The sequence below is a fragment of the Kogia breviceps genome, chromosome 1 (genome assembly GCF_026419965.1).
Source record: "Kogia breviceps isolate mKogBre1 chromosome 1, mKogBre1 haplotype 1, whole genome shotgun sequence".
Classification (NCBI taxonomy): domain Eukaryota; kingdom Metazoa; phylum Chordata; class Mammalia; order Artiodactyla; family Physeteridae; genus Kogia; species Kogia breviceps.
Genome location: NC_081310.1, coordinates 181,791,503 through 181,810,100, shown reverse-complemented (window position 1 = coordinate 181,810,100; position 18,598 = coordinate 181,791,503). Strand labels below are relative to the sequence as shown.

Below are 18,598 nucleotides of genomic sequence, written 5' to 3'. Positions count from 1 at the left end.
CAGAGGAATGAACACTCCCAAACTCATTCTATGAGGCCACCATCTCCCTGATACCAAAACCAGACAAAGATACTACAAAAAAAAAAAAAAAAGAAAATTACAGACTGATGAATATAGATACAAAAATCCTCAACAAAATACTAGCAAACAGAATCCAACAACACATTAAAAGCATCATACACCATGATCAAGTGGGATTTATCCCAGGGGTGCAAGGATTCTTCAATATACACAAATCAATCAACGTGATACACCATTTTAACACACTGAAGAATAAAAACCATATAATCATCTCAAGAGATGTATAAAAAGCTTTTGACAAAATTCAATATCTATTTATGATAAAAACTCTCCAGAAAGTGGGCATCGAGGGAACCTACCTCAACATAATAAAGGCCATATACAACAAACCCACAGCAAACATCATTCTCAATGGTGAAAAACTGAAAGCATTTCCTCTAAGATCAGGAACAAGACAAGGATGTTCACTCTCACCACTATTATTCAACATAGTTTTGGAAGTCCTAGCCACGGCAATCAGAGAAGAAAAAAAAATGAAAGGAATACAAATTGGAAAAGAAGAAGTAAAACTGTCACTGTTTTTTTTTTTTTTTTTGTGGTACGCGGGTCTCTCACTGCTGTGGCCTCTCCCGTTGTGGAGCACAGGCTCCAGACGCACAGGCTCAGCGGCCATGGCTCATGGGCCCAGCCGCTCCGTGGCATGTGGGATCTTCCCAGACCGGGGCACGAACCCGTGTCCCCTGCGTTGGCAGGCGGACTCTCAACCACTGCGCCACCAGAGAAGCCCAAAACTGTTTGCAGATGACATGATACTATACATAGAGAATCCTAAAGATACCACCAGAAAACTACTAGAGCTCATCAATGAATTTGGTAAAGTTGCAGGATACAAAATTAATGCACAGAAATCTCTTGCATTCCTATACACTAACAACAAAAGATCAGAAAGAGAAATTAAGGAAACAATCCCATTCACCATTGCAACAAAAAGAATAAAATACCTAGGTATAAACCTACCTAAGGAGGTAAAAGACCTGTACTCAGAAAACTATAAGACACTGATGAAAGAAATCAAAGATGACACAAACAGATGGAGAGATATACCATGTTCTTGGATTGGAAGAATCAATATTGTGAAAATGGCCACACTATCCGAAGCAATCTACAGATTCAATGCAATCCCTATCAAATTACCAGTGGCATTTTTTACAGAACTAGAATAAAAAGTCTTAAAATTTGTATGGACACACAAAAGACCCTGAATAGCCAAAGTAGTCTTGAGGGGAAAAAAAGGAGCTGGAGGAACCAGACTCCCTGATTCCAGACTATACTACAAAGCTACAGTAATCAAGACAATATGGTACTGGCACAAAACCAGAAATATAGATCAATGGAACAGGATAGAAAGCCCAGAGATTAAACCCACACACCTATGGTCAACTAGTCTATGACAAAGGAGGCAAGGATATACAATGGAGAAAAGACAGTCTCTTCAATAAGTGGTGCTGGGAAAACTGGACAGCTACATGTAAAAGAATGAAATTAGAACACTCCCTAACACCATATACAAAAATAAACTCAAAATGTATTAGAGACCTAAGTGTAAGACTGGATACTAGAAAACTCTTAGAGGAAAACAGGAAGAACACACTTTGACATAAATCATAGCAAGTTGTTTTTTGATCCACTTCCTAGAGTAATGGAAATAAAAACAAAAATAAACAAATGGGACCGAATGCAACTTAAAATGTAGTTTCCTAATGCAAAGGAAACTACAAACAAGATGAAAAGACAACCCTCAGAATGGGAGAAAATATTTGCAAACCAATCAATGGACAAAGGATTGATCTCCAAAATATATAAGCAGCTCATGCAGCTCAATATTAAAAAAAAAAAACAACAACCCAGTCAAAAAACGGGCAGAAGACCTAAACAGACATTTCTCCAAAGACATACAGATGGCCAAGAAGCACATGAAAAGCTGCTCAACATCACTAATTATTAGAGAAATGCAAATCAAAACTACAGTGAGTATCATCTCACACCATTTAGAATGGGCATCATCAGAAAATCTACGAACAACAAATGCTGGAGAGGGTGTGGAGAAAAGGGAACCCTCTTGCACTGTTGGTGGGAATGTAAATTGATACAGCCACTATGGAGAACAGTATGGAGGTTCCTTAAAAAACTAAAAATAGAATTACCATATGACCCAGCAATCTCACTACTGGGCATATACCCAGAGAAAACCATAATTCAAAAAGACACATGCACCCCAATGTTCACTGCAGCACTATTTACAATAGCCACGTCATGGAAGCAACCTAAATGCCCATCGACAGACAAATGGATAAAGAAGATGTGGTACATATATACAATGGAATATTAACTCAGCCATAAAAAGGAATGAAACTGGGTCATTTGTAGAGACGTGGATGGATCTAGAGACTGTCATACAGAGTGAAGTAAGTCAGAAAGAGAAAAACAAATATCGTATATTAACGCATATATGTGGAACCTAGAAAAATGGTACAGATGAACTGGTTTGCAGGGCAGAAACAGAGACACAGATGCAGAGAACAAACGTATGGACACCAAGGGGGGAAAGTGGCAGGGGGGTGGGGTAGTGGTGGTGGGATGAACTGGGAGATTGGGATTGACATACATACCTGCTGTATAGAAAAATAAATAAAATTTAAAAATTTTAAAAAAAACAAGATTACTTAGAGATAATGGAGATAAATCTAAAATACAGTCAGCTAAAAAAGTTGAAAATAGATGCCTCTGCAAAAGTGGAAATGAGGGAAAAGGTAGTGGACTGCCTTCTGTTTTCATAGAAAACCTTATAATACTTATTTCTTTAAACCATGCATATGTATAACTTTTGTTTGTAAAAGAACGCAAGTTTCCTGATGGCAGGGACCATGAGAGTCTTCTATTAAAATCCCTAGTGCTCTCCCTGAAGTAGGTGTTCAAAAAGTATTTGTTATTCAAGTAACGGAAGTCACCGTTCTTGAGGCCCTAAATGGCTCCTCGTAAGGCACAGCATTAAGATCACAATGCTTGTGATGCCTCCAGGGACGGCAGGCAGGGTCTGGCCCCTGCAAACTCCTCTCCCCAACTCTTCCTCTAGTGCCTCTTTCAGGTGCTCACATGCACATTGTTCCTTCCTGCCTTGGGAAATTTGCACTTGCTGTTCCTTCTATCTAAAAAAGCTCTTCACCACCATCACCTAGTTCTCTCCCATAAATCCGTTAGACTTCAGCACAGATGTCACTTCCTCCAGGAAATCCTGTCTCCTATCTCCCTCTCTTTGCCAGCCTGATGGGGCCATGGTGGGCCTACCCCAGGATCCCCAAGGACCTTGTAGGTTATGTTAAGGCATTTACTCTTCTATCTAGAAGAGAATAAGGAGCCACCAAAGTGTTGCCAGCCAGGAAAGATAAGATCAAATATGCTGGTAGGTCTGGGGCTCAGAGAATTACGAACAGCAGCAAGCAGCTTACTTGGGACACAGATGACCCTTGCTTAGCAAACAGTGGCCTCATCCTAACTCCCCAGGGTACCTCCAGTAATTCCCTATGGTAGTGTTTTCCAGAATGGGGTATGACTATCACTGGGGGCTCTAGGGATAATTTTAGTGGCATATAACCAAATATTTTTCAAAGATTAACATATTTATTTCAATGGGGATTCAAAAATAAAACTTGCATTCTAAACCCATGATTTCATGGCTATTATTGCTTAGGACAAACTTCATAAGGTTGATACTCAATTGACTAACTGCAGCTTGGGGCCTCTTGCTCAAGTCAAACTTGCCAAGTACCCTGAAAATCCCTCTACATCTTTCTCTATACAACTCTCCTGCCTGAAATGTCCTTCTTAACCCCTGCTTTGGAAATTCTACATACCCTTCAAAGTCCCAGTTGAATCCCCGCTCAGGAAAGTGGCCTTATAATTAGGGTAGGAAATTGACATAGTGGTTAAAAACTAAGGCTTATCAAACGTAAATTTTGGACTTTGGGTGATAATGATGTATCAATGTAGGTTCACTAATTGTAACAAATGCACCACTCCTGTGTTGGAAGTTGTGTGTTGGCACAACACACAAGGATGCATATGGAAACACTGCATCTTTGCTCGATTTTGCTGTGAACTTAAAAATGCTCTAAAAAATAGTCTATTAAAAAAAAAATGCCAAGGGGGTTCCCCGGTGGCCTAGTGGTTAGGATTCTGGGCTTTCACTGCAGGGGCCGGGTTCAATCCCTGGTTGAGGAACTGAGATACTGCAAGCCCCAAGGCTTGGCCAAAAAAAAAAAAAGTCAAACCAAGGCTTAGAAATTCGATCTAGCTGTGTGACTTTAGGCAATTTACTTAACTTCTCTGAACCTAAACTTTCTCATCTGTTGGATAGGAATAATAGTGACTACCCTTAGAGGACTGTGGTGAGAATTTAATGTCATCACGCATATAAAAGTACTCAGTAAATGTCTGACATACAGTAAGCCTTCCTAAAAGTTACCTGTTATTTTCATGAGTGAGGAGCCACAAATATGAGAGGGCTTTCCCTACTTATTTTAATTATTCATCTTTGTACGCCTTTCACATAGTAGATGCTTAGGAAAAGCTGGTTGGTTGTTGGAGGCCTTGCTGCCTTTGGGAGGGATCATTCTCATCCACATCTCCACACCTCCTTATTCAGTGAGCAACAAGATGCTGGCGGATAATGGGTGTCCACACCACAATCCCACGCTGTGCTGAAGAGGATTCACAGCGGCTGGAGGAAGGCCCGGTGACTGCTCCGCCGCCGCCATGGCAACTTCAACCCCATTCCTGGAACCCAGCTTGGGAGGAGCAGGGTATCGAAAGTCAGTCTCCCCAAGGGCGGCTCTCCCAAGGTCTCCAGGACCTGGTCCCCCGTCCCCGCCCTGAGGAGTCTCCGGGTCCAGGCAGGCGCTGCTCCCTGAGGCCACACGGTGGCGGCGTAGAGTCGAGCTCCGCGCCCCACCTGGGAAGCGCTAATGAGGCACAGTCCCAACGGTTGGGCCTCCTGCTCCCCACCCTTGCCAGGACAGGTCACGGCATCCAGGCCGAGAGAGCCGTTGGGCCTAATCTCACCTCACCTCAATACCTCCAGCTGGACCCTCGATTCCCGATACTAGGCCGGGCACTCCAAGCTCACTTGACTCGCCCTCCACCCCCGACAATCGCTCCCGGGGCCACCCCGCCCTGTCGCCAGTCCCGCGCAGCACACCTGGCGGGTACCGGGCCAGCCCTTGCTCAGATTTGGGCTCGAGCCCGCCGGACCCAGACCGAGCGTCTCGTCCCACTCCCAAGTGCGCTGGCCCGGAGGGAAGGAGGTGGGCGTGCGTTCGAGCTTTGTGGTCCTCACTGCCCCGACCTCCGGCCCTCTCCATTCTCTGCTTCCGCTTCCGGGCCTGCATCTTCCCCGGACTTCTCTGAACGCCGCGAACCCCCTTCCCAACATTTCGAATGCAGTTCCCAAGGGCTGATAATATAGTCAGAGATTGACCTGTAGAGGGGTCCCCTGACAGGCAATGAGAGGTAAACAAGCTAAGCACGGGCACGTGCCAGGGCGGGGCTTTGGGGCGGGGCATCAGAGGGGCGGGGCCTCGGCGCTTGAGTGGCCGCGGGCCGAGGAGGTACCCGAGGCGCGCGCGGGGTGCCGGGAGTGCTAACTAAGCGGAAATGGGGCGGGGGGAGGCGCAGAACTGGGGGCGGGGCGGGCACTGGCGGTGGTTTGAGGGATCGCAGGGCCGACTAGACTTGGGAACTGAATGGGCTGGCCGTGGGGTTGGGCCTGGACTGGGGGCCCAAAAGCGAGAAGGGCCTAAGTCGGGAGGGGAAGAGGAGGCAGGAACCCCGCCCACTTTCTAGGTTGGGTTCTTGGAACTAGTCAGGAAATCCTGGGACTCAAATCTTGGGGCTTGATCTTCTGTAGGCGATGGTTTTTATAGAGAGGGCAGATAGGGGCCCCCAAGTGGTTTTTATTAGAGATGGATGATAGGGAACCCATTTCCCCCACATTCCGGGAACTGCTCAGGCTTGTCCCCCAAGAGTTTGGGGGCTAAGCAGCTTGCTCCCTCCACACGCTGCGGGGCGGGTCCCACCCTGAGAACCCGGCAAGGCCCTGCGGTCCCTCCAGAGCCCCCCCATCTTCAGTTTCAACAAGATTGGGGGAGCGGGGAAGTCTTGGGGGCCACAGGCCACATACATCTAGAAAGATCTTTAGGCCCCAGGGCCTTCTCTTGCCCCTAACCTGTTCTCTGCTCCAGCAAACTTTACTCTCCTTAGCAGAGGTATTAGAAGGGTCCCCATGGGGAGAAAGGGAGCAATTACTTTTTTCTTTTTTTTTTCTTTTTTTTTTGCGGGCCTCTCACTGTTGTGGCCCCTCCCATTGCGGAGCACAGGCTCCGGATGCCCAGGCCCAGTGGCCATGGCTCACGGGCCCAGCTGCTCAGCGGCATGTGGGATCTTCCCGGACCGGGGCACGAACCCGTGTCCCCTGCATCGGCAGGCGGACTCTCAACCACTGCGCCACCAGGGAAGCCCGGGAGCAATTTCAACTGGCTCCTTTCTATTGCAGTGTGCAAAAGAGGATGTGGGGGCAGGGGGGGAGCCTTCGAGGGCTGAAGATGGGGTGCCCTGTTTACCCTTCCTGCCCAGCCTGGTGGCTGGCAGGAGCTCAACCAGCTCAGCGATAGGACTTAGGTGCACAGAATCTTGGGGTCCTTCGTTTGTCTGGTGCTCTGTTCCGCCGTGGGCCTGGGAAACACACGGGAAACCCTACCTGCCTGTTTTTTCCCCCCCCTTTCAGTGTTTTTCTTTTATGTAAAAGTAATTCATCTGTCTTATTTTTTTTAATTAAAACCTTACAGAAATACGGATTTGAAAAATGAAAAAGCACTCATCTTCACTGCTGAGATAGCTGTGGTTTTTCTTATTTGTAGCATACTATATATATATATATATATATATATAAAGGGAGTCACACCACATATTGTTTTAAAACTTGCTGTATACTGTGGACATTTTTTCGTGTCATTGTTTATAGAGATACCCCATTTTTAAGGAGTTCATAATATTCCAGAATATGGAATTCATAATTCATTTGATCTTCTACTGATAAACATTTAATCTTACGCCTGTGTTTATAATGATCTTTATGTTGTTTTATTTTTACAAGTATGTACTTATTGTAAAATTTTTAAAAATACTGATAAAGGCAAAAAATATGGATAAAGACAAAACAAAGTTCACCATATTCCTACTATCTACAGGTAACTAACTCCTTTATTTTGTAAGCTACACTTTATGGAACGCTTGCTATATGCCAGATACCATGCTAAGTCATTCACGGAACAGCAATCTGAGGTTTGGAGAAATGTCTCCAGTGAGGATTGCCCAAGGTCACACAGCTAGAAAGTGGCAGAGCCAGGACCTGGACCCAACCTTATCTGATTCCAAAGCTTTGCTGGCATCTTCCTGTTAACATTCGGGTGTCTTGCCTTCCAATCTTTTTTTTTTTTTTCCCCAGGCAACGGGACAAAAATACTCAAATGTAAATATGCACTGCTTTTCCTCCTTCCCAGGCTTAGGAGCCTTTGTAAGGAGGGCAGAGGGAGAGGAATAGACCTAAGCAAAAGAGTGGAGAGACCTGGAGGAATTTCCTCCCAGTCCCAATCAGGAAAAGCTGCTTCTGAGAGAAAGGGGGGCAGTGAGGGAGCTGGCAGAGTTTGGGTGGTCAGGAATTGGGAAAAAGAGAAAGAAGGAAGAGGTTTGGGGAGCTGTTGTAATAGTGTGGAACTTTGAGGAAGAGAGATTTAGGAGGATTCTGAAATGATGTCTTGCCATGAGCTGTGCCGTGTAATCCCTTTGCAGTATCCTCCAGAGACCTTTGGTAAAGACTTTTGTTTCCTGTCAGTGCTTTTTGGAGTTGGATCGATTTCTTTTGGCGAAGAGGGAGCAAATAAAAGACCATCTTTCTTCAGGTTCACATGCATTTTTTGTATTTTTTCTTTTATGAAAATGAAATAGCCTCTCTGCCTTTGCTCACTCAGTACCCTCCCCCAGAATGCCCTGCCTTTCCCATGTCCTTCTCCATTTCCCTCATCCTCCAAGGTCCACCTCTCTCCACCTCTTTCCCCTCCTTCTGTTGGCCCTAGCTCTTTGCAATTCCTTCATTATACCCCAAATCAGGACAGATGACTGGCCCCCTATTGATAGGCCATATTGAGTAGGAATTTTGCTAGGGCTTCCCTGGTGGTGCAGTGGTTGAGAATCTGCCTGCTGATGCAGGGGACATGGGTTCGTGCCCCGGTCCGGGAAAATCCCACATGCCGCGAGCGGCTGGGCCCGTGAGCCATGGCCGCTGAGCCTGAGCATCCGGAGCCTGTGCTACGCAACGGGAGAGGCCACAGCAGTGAGAGGCCCGCGTACCGCAAAAAGAAAAATTTTAAATAAAATAAAAATTATAGTACAAATGGGAAAAAAGTAAAGGACTAATAGTTTATGGTTATATTGATGTATTTTTTTTAACAAAAGGTACATACACACACACATGAAGAAATGCCTCTAAAAGAGGCAACTTGGCAGGTTCAGAGAAGGACAGAACGACAGTAACAGTTTTACAATCACTGTGCTATTGCCGTTGACTTTTTGATTTGTTTAAATGCAGGGACATGGGAACATGAACGCTCCTGATGTGAGCTCCAATGATGCTGACCTGCTATGAGCTCTCAAATTGAAGGTATATGTTGGTGCCAGTTGTGTAACTGGGAGTTCTTCAAATTAACTTCCATATAGAATATGTTATTTATTAAAGGTTAGGTGATAAAATGTACTAATTTGAAGCATATATATATATATATATATATATATATATATCATAATAATCGCGGCAATTATTTAGAACTTAGACCAAGAAAGATCTCTTCAGGAGGGAGGATTTTATCACCAAGGACATTGTTTAGAATTGCCAGGGCACAGTGATAAAAAAAGCAGACCCACCCAGTTTCATTAATGTTTTAAACTTCTCTACAGACAATGCATGCCTTATTTCTTGCACATGGAGGACTGGCCACCACCCTTAACTGATTCACCTCTGCCTCAGGCCATCAGTTTCCTATCTCTGGATGAAACAGTCCCAAAGGCCCTTCCAAAGCTGACATTGCACTACTTTCTAAATCTGGCTTTGCAAGCTATTTCAAGCTATGTGACCCTGGGTAAGTCAGGTCATTTCTCCAAGTCTCAGTTTCCTCATCTGTGAAATGGGAACAATAACCCCAAGCCATGCCTTACCCCATAAGGGCTCCATGAGGTAGTGTGGGAGAAGACTTTTTGTAAAGAAGGAGGTACTGCACACAAGTGGCAGGAACACACGTGGCAGGCCTTGATGACAAAGGTGATGATGTTCCTCTGAAGTCATAAACAAGTTGTTCCTAGATTGAGGAACTGGGTTAGGGGAAGGGGAACCAGCGGGTGCTGGACTTTGCAAATCACTGACAATGACTTTTTTCTTCCAGGAAAAGTCTTGATCCTCTTGGCCCAGAATCAGGGGGCTGATCACAATGACCCCAGTTCCTCTGCTGCTGTATTACATCCCAGCTGGATGGAGCACTTCCCTTCCAGAGAAAGGTGGCTGAGGCAGAAGCAGCGTGTGAGAAACTACTGATGCCAGCTGGCTCTTGTCCTCAGAAGCACTCTGAAATTAGCTTACCTGCTTGTTTAACCAAAGAGAATGTAAGTTCCTAGAGCAGGGGTTAACAAATTTTTTTTCTGAAGAGCCAGCTAGTAAACATTTTAGGCTTTCTCAGCCATATGGTCTCTGTTGCAACTACTCGACTCTGCTGTTGTAGTGTGAAAGCAGCCCTAGACCATACGTAAACGGAGCGTGGCTGTGCTCCAATAAAACTTTATTTATGGATACTGAAATCTGAATTTCATATAATTTTTGCACATTATGAAATACTCTTGATTTCTTCAATCATTTAAAGATGTACAAGCCATTCTTAGCTCATAGGCACATTAAAAAGAGGCCAGATTTGGCCCATAGGCCGTTCATAGTTTACCCACCCTTATTCTAGAGGGCAGAGACCCTCTCTGTGTATTCCTTTGCCGTGTCCACAGTGCCCAGAACAGTGCCTGGCACATAGCTGCCCATAAGTATCTGTTGATGACCAAATGCTTCCTCTTCTGCCCCTCTACCTCCAATTCCATTCCCATCTCTTGCTGCTACTATATCCACCTCTACTTCCAGCTCCCATTCTCTGTAACCAGCAGCAACAAGCTTCTGTTCCCCCCACCCTGTCCCTGTCTCCAGGTCAGTGGAGGAGTCCACTAGCTAGTTCTCCAGTAGCCCTGGGACTGTCCCATCTGGATGCTCCCATTTTTCCTCTTCTTCTCTGACTACCCAATCTTTGGCCTCATTCTTCTTCTTCTTTTTTTTTTTTTTTAAGCATCCAAAATCTTTTTAATAACAAGGCAGGATCTGGGGTTGGTTTTTGTAGTGGCAACTGGCCTGTCGGCCTCTGGTGCGCTTGAACTTCTAGCCCTTGGAACGTAGGGTTTGGTGTTCCTGAGGTCTTGTTGAGATGCCTGTACACCTCTTGGCCTTTACCAGAGAGTAGGCCAGCGCCACAGCCCTTGGGAGAGTCCAGGGCCAGTTGGTCGAAAGTGAGGATCTTGCCCCAGGCCTTGGGGATGCGGCTCCGGGGGCAGTGCACACACCTTCAGTTCGGGCACCTACTGGGCATGCATATCATCAGTTTTAGTCCCTATAACCACACCTGTTTTGCCTTCCCCTCCAGGAAGCTTCACCTTCCGGATCATCTGGGAAAGGGATAGAGGCCACCAGTTGATGCAACTCATGAACAACCTCTTCAGCACAACTTGACTGAAGGAGTTGGTTGGTCTGGCCAGAAACCTGTAAAGCTTGACCAACAGCCTTAGGTAGCTGTCCTAGCTCTTGTCCTCATTCTTTTTTTATTTTTGGGGGGGGCCATGCCATGCAGCTTGCAGGATCTTAGTCTCTGACCAGGGATCGAACCTATACCCCCTGCAGTAAAAGCATGGAGTCCTAGCCACTGGACCACCAAGGAAGGAATTCCCTTGGCCTCATTCTTTTTTTTTGAGTGGGAAACTTTTTTTTTCTAGTATTTATTTATTTATCGTTTATTTGTTCTTGGCTGAGCCGGGTCTTAGTTGCAACATGTGGGATCTTTCGTTTGCGGTGCGCAGGATTCTCTCTAGTTTTGGTGAGCGAGCAGGGTCCAGAGCACACAGGCTCAGCAGTTGCAGTGGGAGGTCTCTCTAGTTGCGGCGTGCAGGCTCCAGAGCACGCAGGCTTCGCAGCTGTGGCACGTGGGCTCTCCAGTTGTTGCGCCATGGGCTCAGTCATTGCAGCACGTGGGCCTAGTTGCCCCATGGCATGGGGCAACTTAATTCCCCAATCAGGGATCGAACCCACGTTCCCTGCATTGGAAGGTGGATTTTTTACCACTGGACCACCAGGGAAGTCCCCACACAAGCATATTTTGAAGGCCTGCCATATGTCAGCTGTAGCCAGCGAGATAGCAGTAAACAAAACAGACAAGTCCTACCTCATGGAGTTTTGTTCTAGTGGGAGAAACAAACAATAAACAAACAGGTAAATATACAATATGATCCCTGGTAGAGAGCCATGCCATGAAAAAAAGATAACGTAAGATGATACCATCGATGGGGAGCTATCTTAGATAGGGTCAATCCTCTCTGAAGAGGTGACATTTGAGCAGAGGTGCAAATGAAGTGAGGGAGTGAACTCTGAGAGCCGAAGAAAAAAACGTTCCAGGTGGCGGGCACAGCAGGAGCAAAGCCTGAGGTGGGAGTGTACGTGGCATGTCAGTGAGCAGGCGGCAAGCTGGTGGCAGGGGGGCCGTGAGTGAGTGAGTGGTCGGGGAGGAGGGGGCCAGGGCCTGCGGGACTTTGCAGGCCCAGCAAAGTCCCTGGATTTTGTTTGAAGTGTGATGGGGGAGCTACAGGAGGCTTTTAAGCACCTCCATGCCTCAGACCTGGATGGGGCAGACAAGAGAATCCACCCCCTTACTTGTTCACCACTACCCACCTCTGCATACTGAGTACCTGTGAAGCCCCTTCTGGGCTGACAGTATAGTGAAGTGAGTAAGAGCACTGGATTTTGAGTCTGAGAGAATTCGGTTCCCAACCTAGCTGTAATACTTGCTAGCTGTTGGACCATGGGCAGTCTCATCACTCCTGAGCCTCCGTTTTCTCATCTGGAAAATGGGGACAATAATTTCTGTCTCATGGTGGTGTTGGGGTGACTGGATGAGCTCTTGCCTCTAAAACACTCGCAGTGCCAGGCAGGTCACATAGTTCTCTCTCAATCAGCTGTCATAGTTGATGATGATTATTATTTAAATGCTGAGCCAAGTTCTGGCATTCTGTAATCACTTGTTAAAGGGAACTACCATTATGATTGTTCCCCTCATGCTGTTCCACCTGCTGCCAGGAGACACATGTGCCAAGACCCTCCTCTACTGAATGGCCAAGAAAGAATAATGACAGACTCTCTTCCTGGGGGGCAGGGCCCATCCAGAACCTGTGCTCTTGAACATTATAGCAAGCACATGCCCAGGTTGCGGTAGAAGGACCTAAAACCCAGCGCCCAGCCTGTCAGCTCAGCCCCCCTGCTTCACGCCAGAATAACCTCTTCCACAAGGTACAGAATAAGAACCTCACTGTGTCCAGCAGAGCCCTTTCACACTTATGAGTCATTCACTTAACAAACACCTCAAGTGACTGCCCAGAACAGCCTGTTTTCACCCCATTATGAATAATAATAATAGCTATCATTTATCCACGACTCCGAGTGTAGCATTTCAGAGCACGAGGATAGATTGCCTGGGTCAGAGTCCTAGATTTACTGTACTGTAGCAAGATGATGATGTACATGTCACTTAGCCTCTTTGAGCATCTACTGTGTGCCAGGCAGTGTGTCAGGTGCCAGGAAGACAATGAAGAGCCAAGAAGACCCGATTACTGCCCTCTCACAGCTTCCTGTCTAATTGGAGAGCTAAATGTTAATCAGGTAATCACAAAAACAAATGTAAAAGTACACCTTGAGGAGCACTAAGGAGAAGTATCCATTGCCATGAGTGTATATAACAGGCAGGTAAGGGAAGATGTTCTGGAGGAAGTGATTGTGGAGATAAACTGGCTTGAGGAAGACAGACAGTTTCAAGAGCAAGGAGCAAGGCCCTGGGGCAGTAGAACTGAAGGAAAGTCAGTGTGGCTGCAGCCTAGAGAGAAACAGAGAAAACTGTGAGCTGAGGCCACAGCAGGATCAGCACATTGTAGGCTATGGATCGGTCTCTATATGCTGAGTGACTGCAACATCCCTTCAACAATGATGGGCAAGCTGACCTGCCCAAGCTCCCAGGCAGGGCCCAGGTGTCCTCTGGGCACCCCGCTTTTCCAGCATAACCCACTCATAACCCAATACTCTTGGGAGAGAGGACACAGGAAGTGAAACATTCATAGGAAAGCACAGTCACTACTGGGTCCTTACATTGAGATGATGCACTTGATATGGAATCCTTTCCTGTAAGAAGGGGAAGGAAGAGACCAGGAGCCCCGGGAAGGGGGCAGATTGAAGGTAGAATCACTCCAGTTTTCCCCTCACCCATGCCCCTCCCACCCATCCACCTCATTTTCCTCACCCAGCAGTCCTTTGCCCTAATTCTCTAGATCTCAATGTCTCTTCCCAAGTTTAACTTAAACCGGCTTGCAGCCAGATATTTGGCACCTGTGTGCAATCTGTTCTGAGCCCTGAGTAGGACGACTAGATTTAGCAAATCAACAGGACACCCAGTTAAATTTGAATTCAGATAAACAACAACCATTTTTTCATCTAATTTTTGGTCTAAACATTACAGCAAGCCCTGAGCAGCAGGGGTTGGGGCATCGGAAACTGGCTCCAGGCAACTGATACTAACACTGATGTCAATAACAGCTACCAACTTTGGCCCAGGTTGCCTCCAGTTTAGCCCTCACTAAGGAGGTAATAGAGTGAGTGAACAAAAGAATGAACTCTAGGGACTCCCCTGGTGGTGCACTGGTTAAGAAGCCACCTGCCAGTGCAGGGGACACAGGTTCGATCCCTGGCCTGGGAAGATCTCACATGCCATGGAGTAACCACATGCCGCGGAGCAACTAAGCCTATGCGCCACAACTACTGAACCTGCGCTCTTGAGCCCGTGAGCCACAACTACTGAGCCCACATGCCACAACTACTGAAGCCCGCACACCACAACTACTGAGCCTGTGTGCTGCAAGTACTGAAGCCGGCACACGTAGAGCCCATGCTCCACAAGAGAAGCCACCGCAATGAGAAGCTGGAACACCGCAATGAAGAGTAGCTCCCACTCGCCACAACTAGAGAAAGCCTGTGCGCAGCAATGAAGACCCAATGCAGCCAAAAAAAAAAAAAAAGGAGTGAACACTGGGCCTAGACTACCAGGGTTGTCTTTCAGCTCTGCCATTTTCCAGCTGTGTGACCTTGGAGGGACCCAGAAAATGAAACGCTTAACTTCTCTGTCCTTGGTTTCCTCATCTATACACTGGACATAATAACAGCACCTACCTCATAAGGTTGTTGTGAGGATTAAATGAGTTTACAGGTAAAGTGCTTAGAATAGTGCCTGGTCCACAGTAAGTGCTATGTTAATGTTAGCTCTGATAATTTATCTAATCACACCAGACTGAATGTAAACTCCATGAGAACAGGGACTTTCTTTTGTTCATTGCTATATCCACAGGAACGAGGAAAAGGGCTGGTTTATAATGCATGCTCAAGAAGAGGGCCTGGTTTGTAATATATAGCCATAAATATTTATTGAATTAAATCTAGTCCTCAGGATATACCTGAAAGATTGGAATTATATTAATAATTCCCCTTTCACAGATAAGGAAACAGGTTTAGAGACATGAAATGAGTTTTCCAATGTTAAGGAGGTGGCAGAGCTAGGATTCAAATCCAGATTTGTTCGGTTCCAAAGTCTTTTCCACTCAAAACTCAATTCACTTTAACAGCTGAGGTGCTACCCTTGGAAAGTGATGGAATAACAGGAGCATCTGGATTTAGGAGGAATCTTCATTGACTTTGATATTTTAAAGTCCTAATCTGTTCCACATCTGCTGTGTAACCTTGGGTAAGTCACCTCATCTTTCTGAGGCTGTTTTATGATGTGTAAACTAGGTGGTGGTGAGGATCCAAGGAGATCATATATTGGTGAAGCCTGACTGGAAGAAGGCTTCTGATAAACAATCCTGCTTTAGAACAGCTTTGCAAATGGACATTCTTCCCCACCCATGGAACCCGCAAGCCCATCTCTCCACTCCCCCACGTGTGAATAAATCTCATCATACCTGAACCCCTAACACCTCTTTAGACGGAGGATGAATCTCTCCAGGGGAAATCTCTCTCCCTGGCCTCCCTGCACTCCAAGTGCAACCCAAGTGTCGGTCAATCCTGGGAACCTGGTCCCTGCTCTCCTCAGAGGGGGCACAAGTCCAAATGAGCCCAGAGCTGGGCCTGCAGTTGGGAGAGATTCGGGGGAGACGGCTTGAAAAGAGCAAAACATGCGTATTAAGACATCACTTTGGAGGCACTGTGGGTCCTGACGGTGGCGAAAGACTTGTACCCTACCTGGAGCCGGGGCGCAGGAGATCCCAGTGTCGCCTTCCGGGGCGGGGTTGGGGGGGTCCTAGGGCCTTGTAATGGGGGGAGTAGGGCCCAGGTTCCTTTCTAGCCTTTGCCTGGGTCAGGCCCAGGACATTCAGTGTGTGTGTGTGGGGGGAGAAGGAACATCTGGGGAGCTATTCCAAACGAGTTGAGTGGGGGAGATGGATGGCCCTGGCGTGGTCCCCTCAGGGGACCAGGTTTGGGAGGGAGGAGCCAGGAGGGCCTCTTCTGGGCTGAGCAGAGCGCGGGCCCAGGGCTCGCGGTGAAGGCGGGGCCCGCACTCTTCGCGGCGGGGGCTGGGGGTCCGTGCTGGGAATGCCGCGCCGCGGGAGCCGGGGCGGGGCTTCGTTGGCCCCGCCCTTCGCGCAGGTAGCCAATGGGCGCGGCGGCGCCGGGTGACGGAGGGAGCCGAAGTGCGAGTGCCGCGGCGGCGGCGGCGGCGCGGACGGCCCAGCTAGAGCGAGAGGGTCTCGGCGGGGGCGAGGGGGCTAGGGGTCGCGGGGACGAGGGGGCGCGGGGACGCGGAGCCGGGGACCTCGGGACCCGGGAGGCGAGGCGGCCCGGGCCGCCGGTGGAGCGCGGGCCGCCCAGCGGCGGCGCGATGCCGCTCGCCCAGCTCAAGGAGCCCTGGCCGCTCATGGAGCTGGTGCCGCTGGACCCGGAGGTGAGTGAGCTGGGCGGGGGACGGGCGCTGGCTGCCGGCTAGCCCGAGTCCCCACAGGGGCGGGGCGGCCCGCGGCGCCTCTGTAGCCTGGCGGGCGCCCGCGAGGACGCGAGTGCCCTCCGATCTCTTGCCCCCTCTCCGGCTCCACCCCCTTCTGCCCCGGGTGTGTGTGCGCGAGGGACAGTTCCGCCACAGCGCCGAGAAACCCCTTAGCCCGGAGAGGGGATCCCGTGGTGCGCTGAGATCTGACCCCCGCCTCACCCCACACACCTAGGACCTGTACCGGGAGCTGTCGGAGTTTCCTTCGTTAGGGCAGACGGCCAGGGCTGGGGTGTCAGATGTCTCGGATTCTACAAGAGACAAGGATCATGGGGCCCCCCACTTCTCCTTGATGTCTCCCAGCGCCCTACCCCAAGAGCTCCCGCTTCTCGGCTGCTGACCCTAGAAGGATTGTCCCTCTTGACCCTAGCAGTTGTGGAATTTGGGGTGACACCGCCCGTCTGGGGCTGAAACTCTTGGTCTTCTTTGCTCCAGCCTAGGGTCAGAGGACACCTGTGTCACCTGCTCCAGGCTGGAGAGAAGAAAATGGGGAAAAGCCCTTAGACGTTGTGAAAATTATTCCTGGGTATGAGGAGGACATTGGTTCCTGCCCCCTCCCATAGGAAGGACTGGGCCCCTGGGGAGTTTGGCCTCTGCCTGCCTAGCCTCTCCCAGAAGCACCTCCTGCCCCCTGAGGATTCTATGGTGCTAGGCCCTAAGCTTGCAGAAGGCCAGCTCTTCCTGTGCCCTTTGACCCCCAGGGTCAAGGTCAAGCCCATCTGCCAGCAGATGGAGAAAAAAAACTTTTCCCTCAGCCTCATTCTGGGAAGGAGGTAGGTGATAACTGCCTTTCCAGAGTGGATGTGGGGATATGTAGGGAGGGTAGGGAAACCTCAGTGAGCCTGGGAGCCAAGGTGATTCTCTTCTGGCTTGGGCTCAGAGCCCCTGCTTAGATCCCCTCCTCTGCCCTCTCTTAACTGGGGCAACCACCAAGTGCCCTGCCTCTCAGGGCCACAGGTTGAGATCAGAGTGAGTATCCCTGGTCCCCAGAACCCAGGGTGTGCTGCCGCTTTAAAGGGATGATCATGGCTGACACTGGCTATTGGAGGGTGGGTGCATGGCAGGATTAGGTAGCCAACCTGAAGGCGCAATTTGGAGTAAATTGCTTTGGGATCCCTGCCATGGGGTTTTTACAGGCCCTGCTCAGTTCAGAAGTTCTCTCCCTGACTCACCCTCTGAGGTGAGGAACACTGCCCTCTGCAGCCCCTATCCACCGCAGCCCACTTCCCAAGGACTGGGGCACAGGGGGTTGGGGAGGTGCTCAGAGGTGGATTCTTCTGCCTTGGCATACCCTTGAGACCTAGGCCTCCCTAGAGGAAGGCGGACTGGGAGGGGCCAGGGAGAGACTTAATCGAAGGACTTACCATGGGTTATACTAGTAAGGAAGAAAGACACCCAGGACCTCAATTCCCAGTCCAGGGCACTACTTCCTGTTTCTCTTTGGGGAATCCTGGAGCAGGGGCCAGGTTTAAACAGGAAGCTCAACTCAGTTTTAGTACTGCTGCAGCTGAACTCTGAGAGGAAGAGACTGGCTTATTTCCTAGGATTAGGGGGGCTGTGATTTCTCTAGGAGCTTCACCTTGGAAACACTGTGTGACCCCCAATCAGTCTTTAGCCTCTCTGGGCCTCTGTTTCTCCAATGGCCAGGGCTGGGTTCTGGCCTCTGCTTTCTGGGCCTGAGAGGGTACAGAGTCCCGAGTACCACTGCCCATTTTCCTCCTCCCCACTCCATGGAGGTGCCAGGCGACTGGGTGTTATTGTTTGGGTAACAGGAGCCATGGGGCAGCCAGGGCGCGGGTTGGGCTGTTTTCACTGGAGAACAGGGCCTCGCTGTTCTTAGCCCAGGTGACATGTAAGTGATACAGCAGCCTGACCTGCAGGTAAAGGCGCTGCCGCTGGCTCCTGGCCAGGAAGGAGGCAGGCAGAGGGGCTGGTGGGGGCATTTGGCAGAGGCCTGGGATCTGGACTGCCCTGCCCTCCCCATGACGCTGCTGCAAATGGGCTGCTGGGAGGCAGGGCCTTGTCTGGGGTGTGGCCCAGGTGGAGTAAAC

The 18,598-nt window shown here is 48.9% G+C and overlaps 1 protein-coding gene, 1 long non-coding RNA gene and 1 pseudogene across 2 annotated transcripts in view; 2 read left to right on the top strand and 1 right to left on the bottom strand.

The window, feature by feature from the left end:
• Positions 1-5,415: 5,415 nt before the first annotated feature.
• Positions 5,416-9,975, top strand: LOC131760625 (uncharacterized). Its single transcript, XR_010837352.1, has 3 exons — positions 5,416-5,586; positions 8,720-8,791; positions 9,567-9,975. It is a non-coding gene; the product is annotated as an uncharacterized lncRNA (long non-coding RNA).
• Positions 9,976-10,513: 538 nt separating this feature from the next.
• LOC131768135 (large ribosomal subunit protein eL18 pseudogene) lies at positions 10,514-11,647 on the bottom strand (annotated as a pseudogene).
• A 4,675-nt stretch (positions 11,648-16,322) lies between these two features.
• RPS6KA1 (ribosomal protein S6 kinase A1) overlaps positions 16,323-18,598 on the top strand; it is a 36,669-nt gene continuing 34,393 nt past the window's right edge. The window contains exon 1 of the mRNA XM_059070280.2: positions 16,323-16,448. Within this exon, the coding sequence (XP_058926263.1) occupies positions 16,386-16,448 (63 nt within the window). The 5' untranslated portion in view covers positions 16,323-16,385. The remainder of the gene's footprint in view (positions 16,449-18,598) is intronic.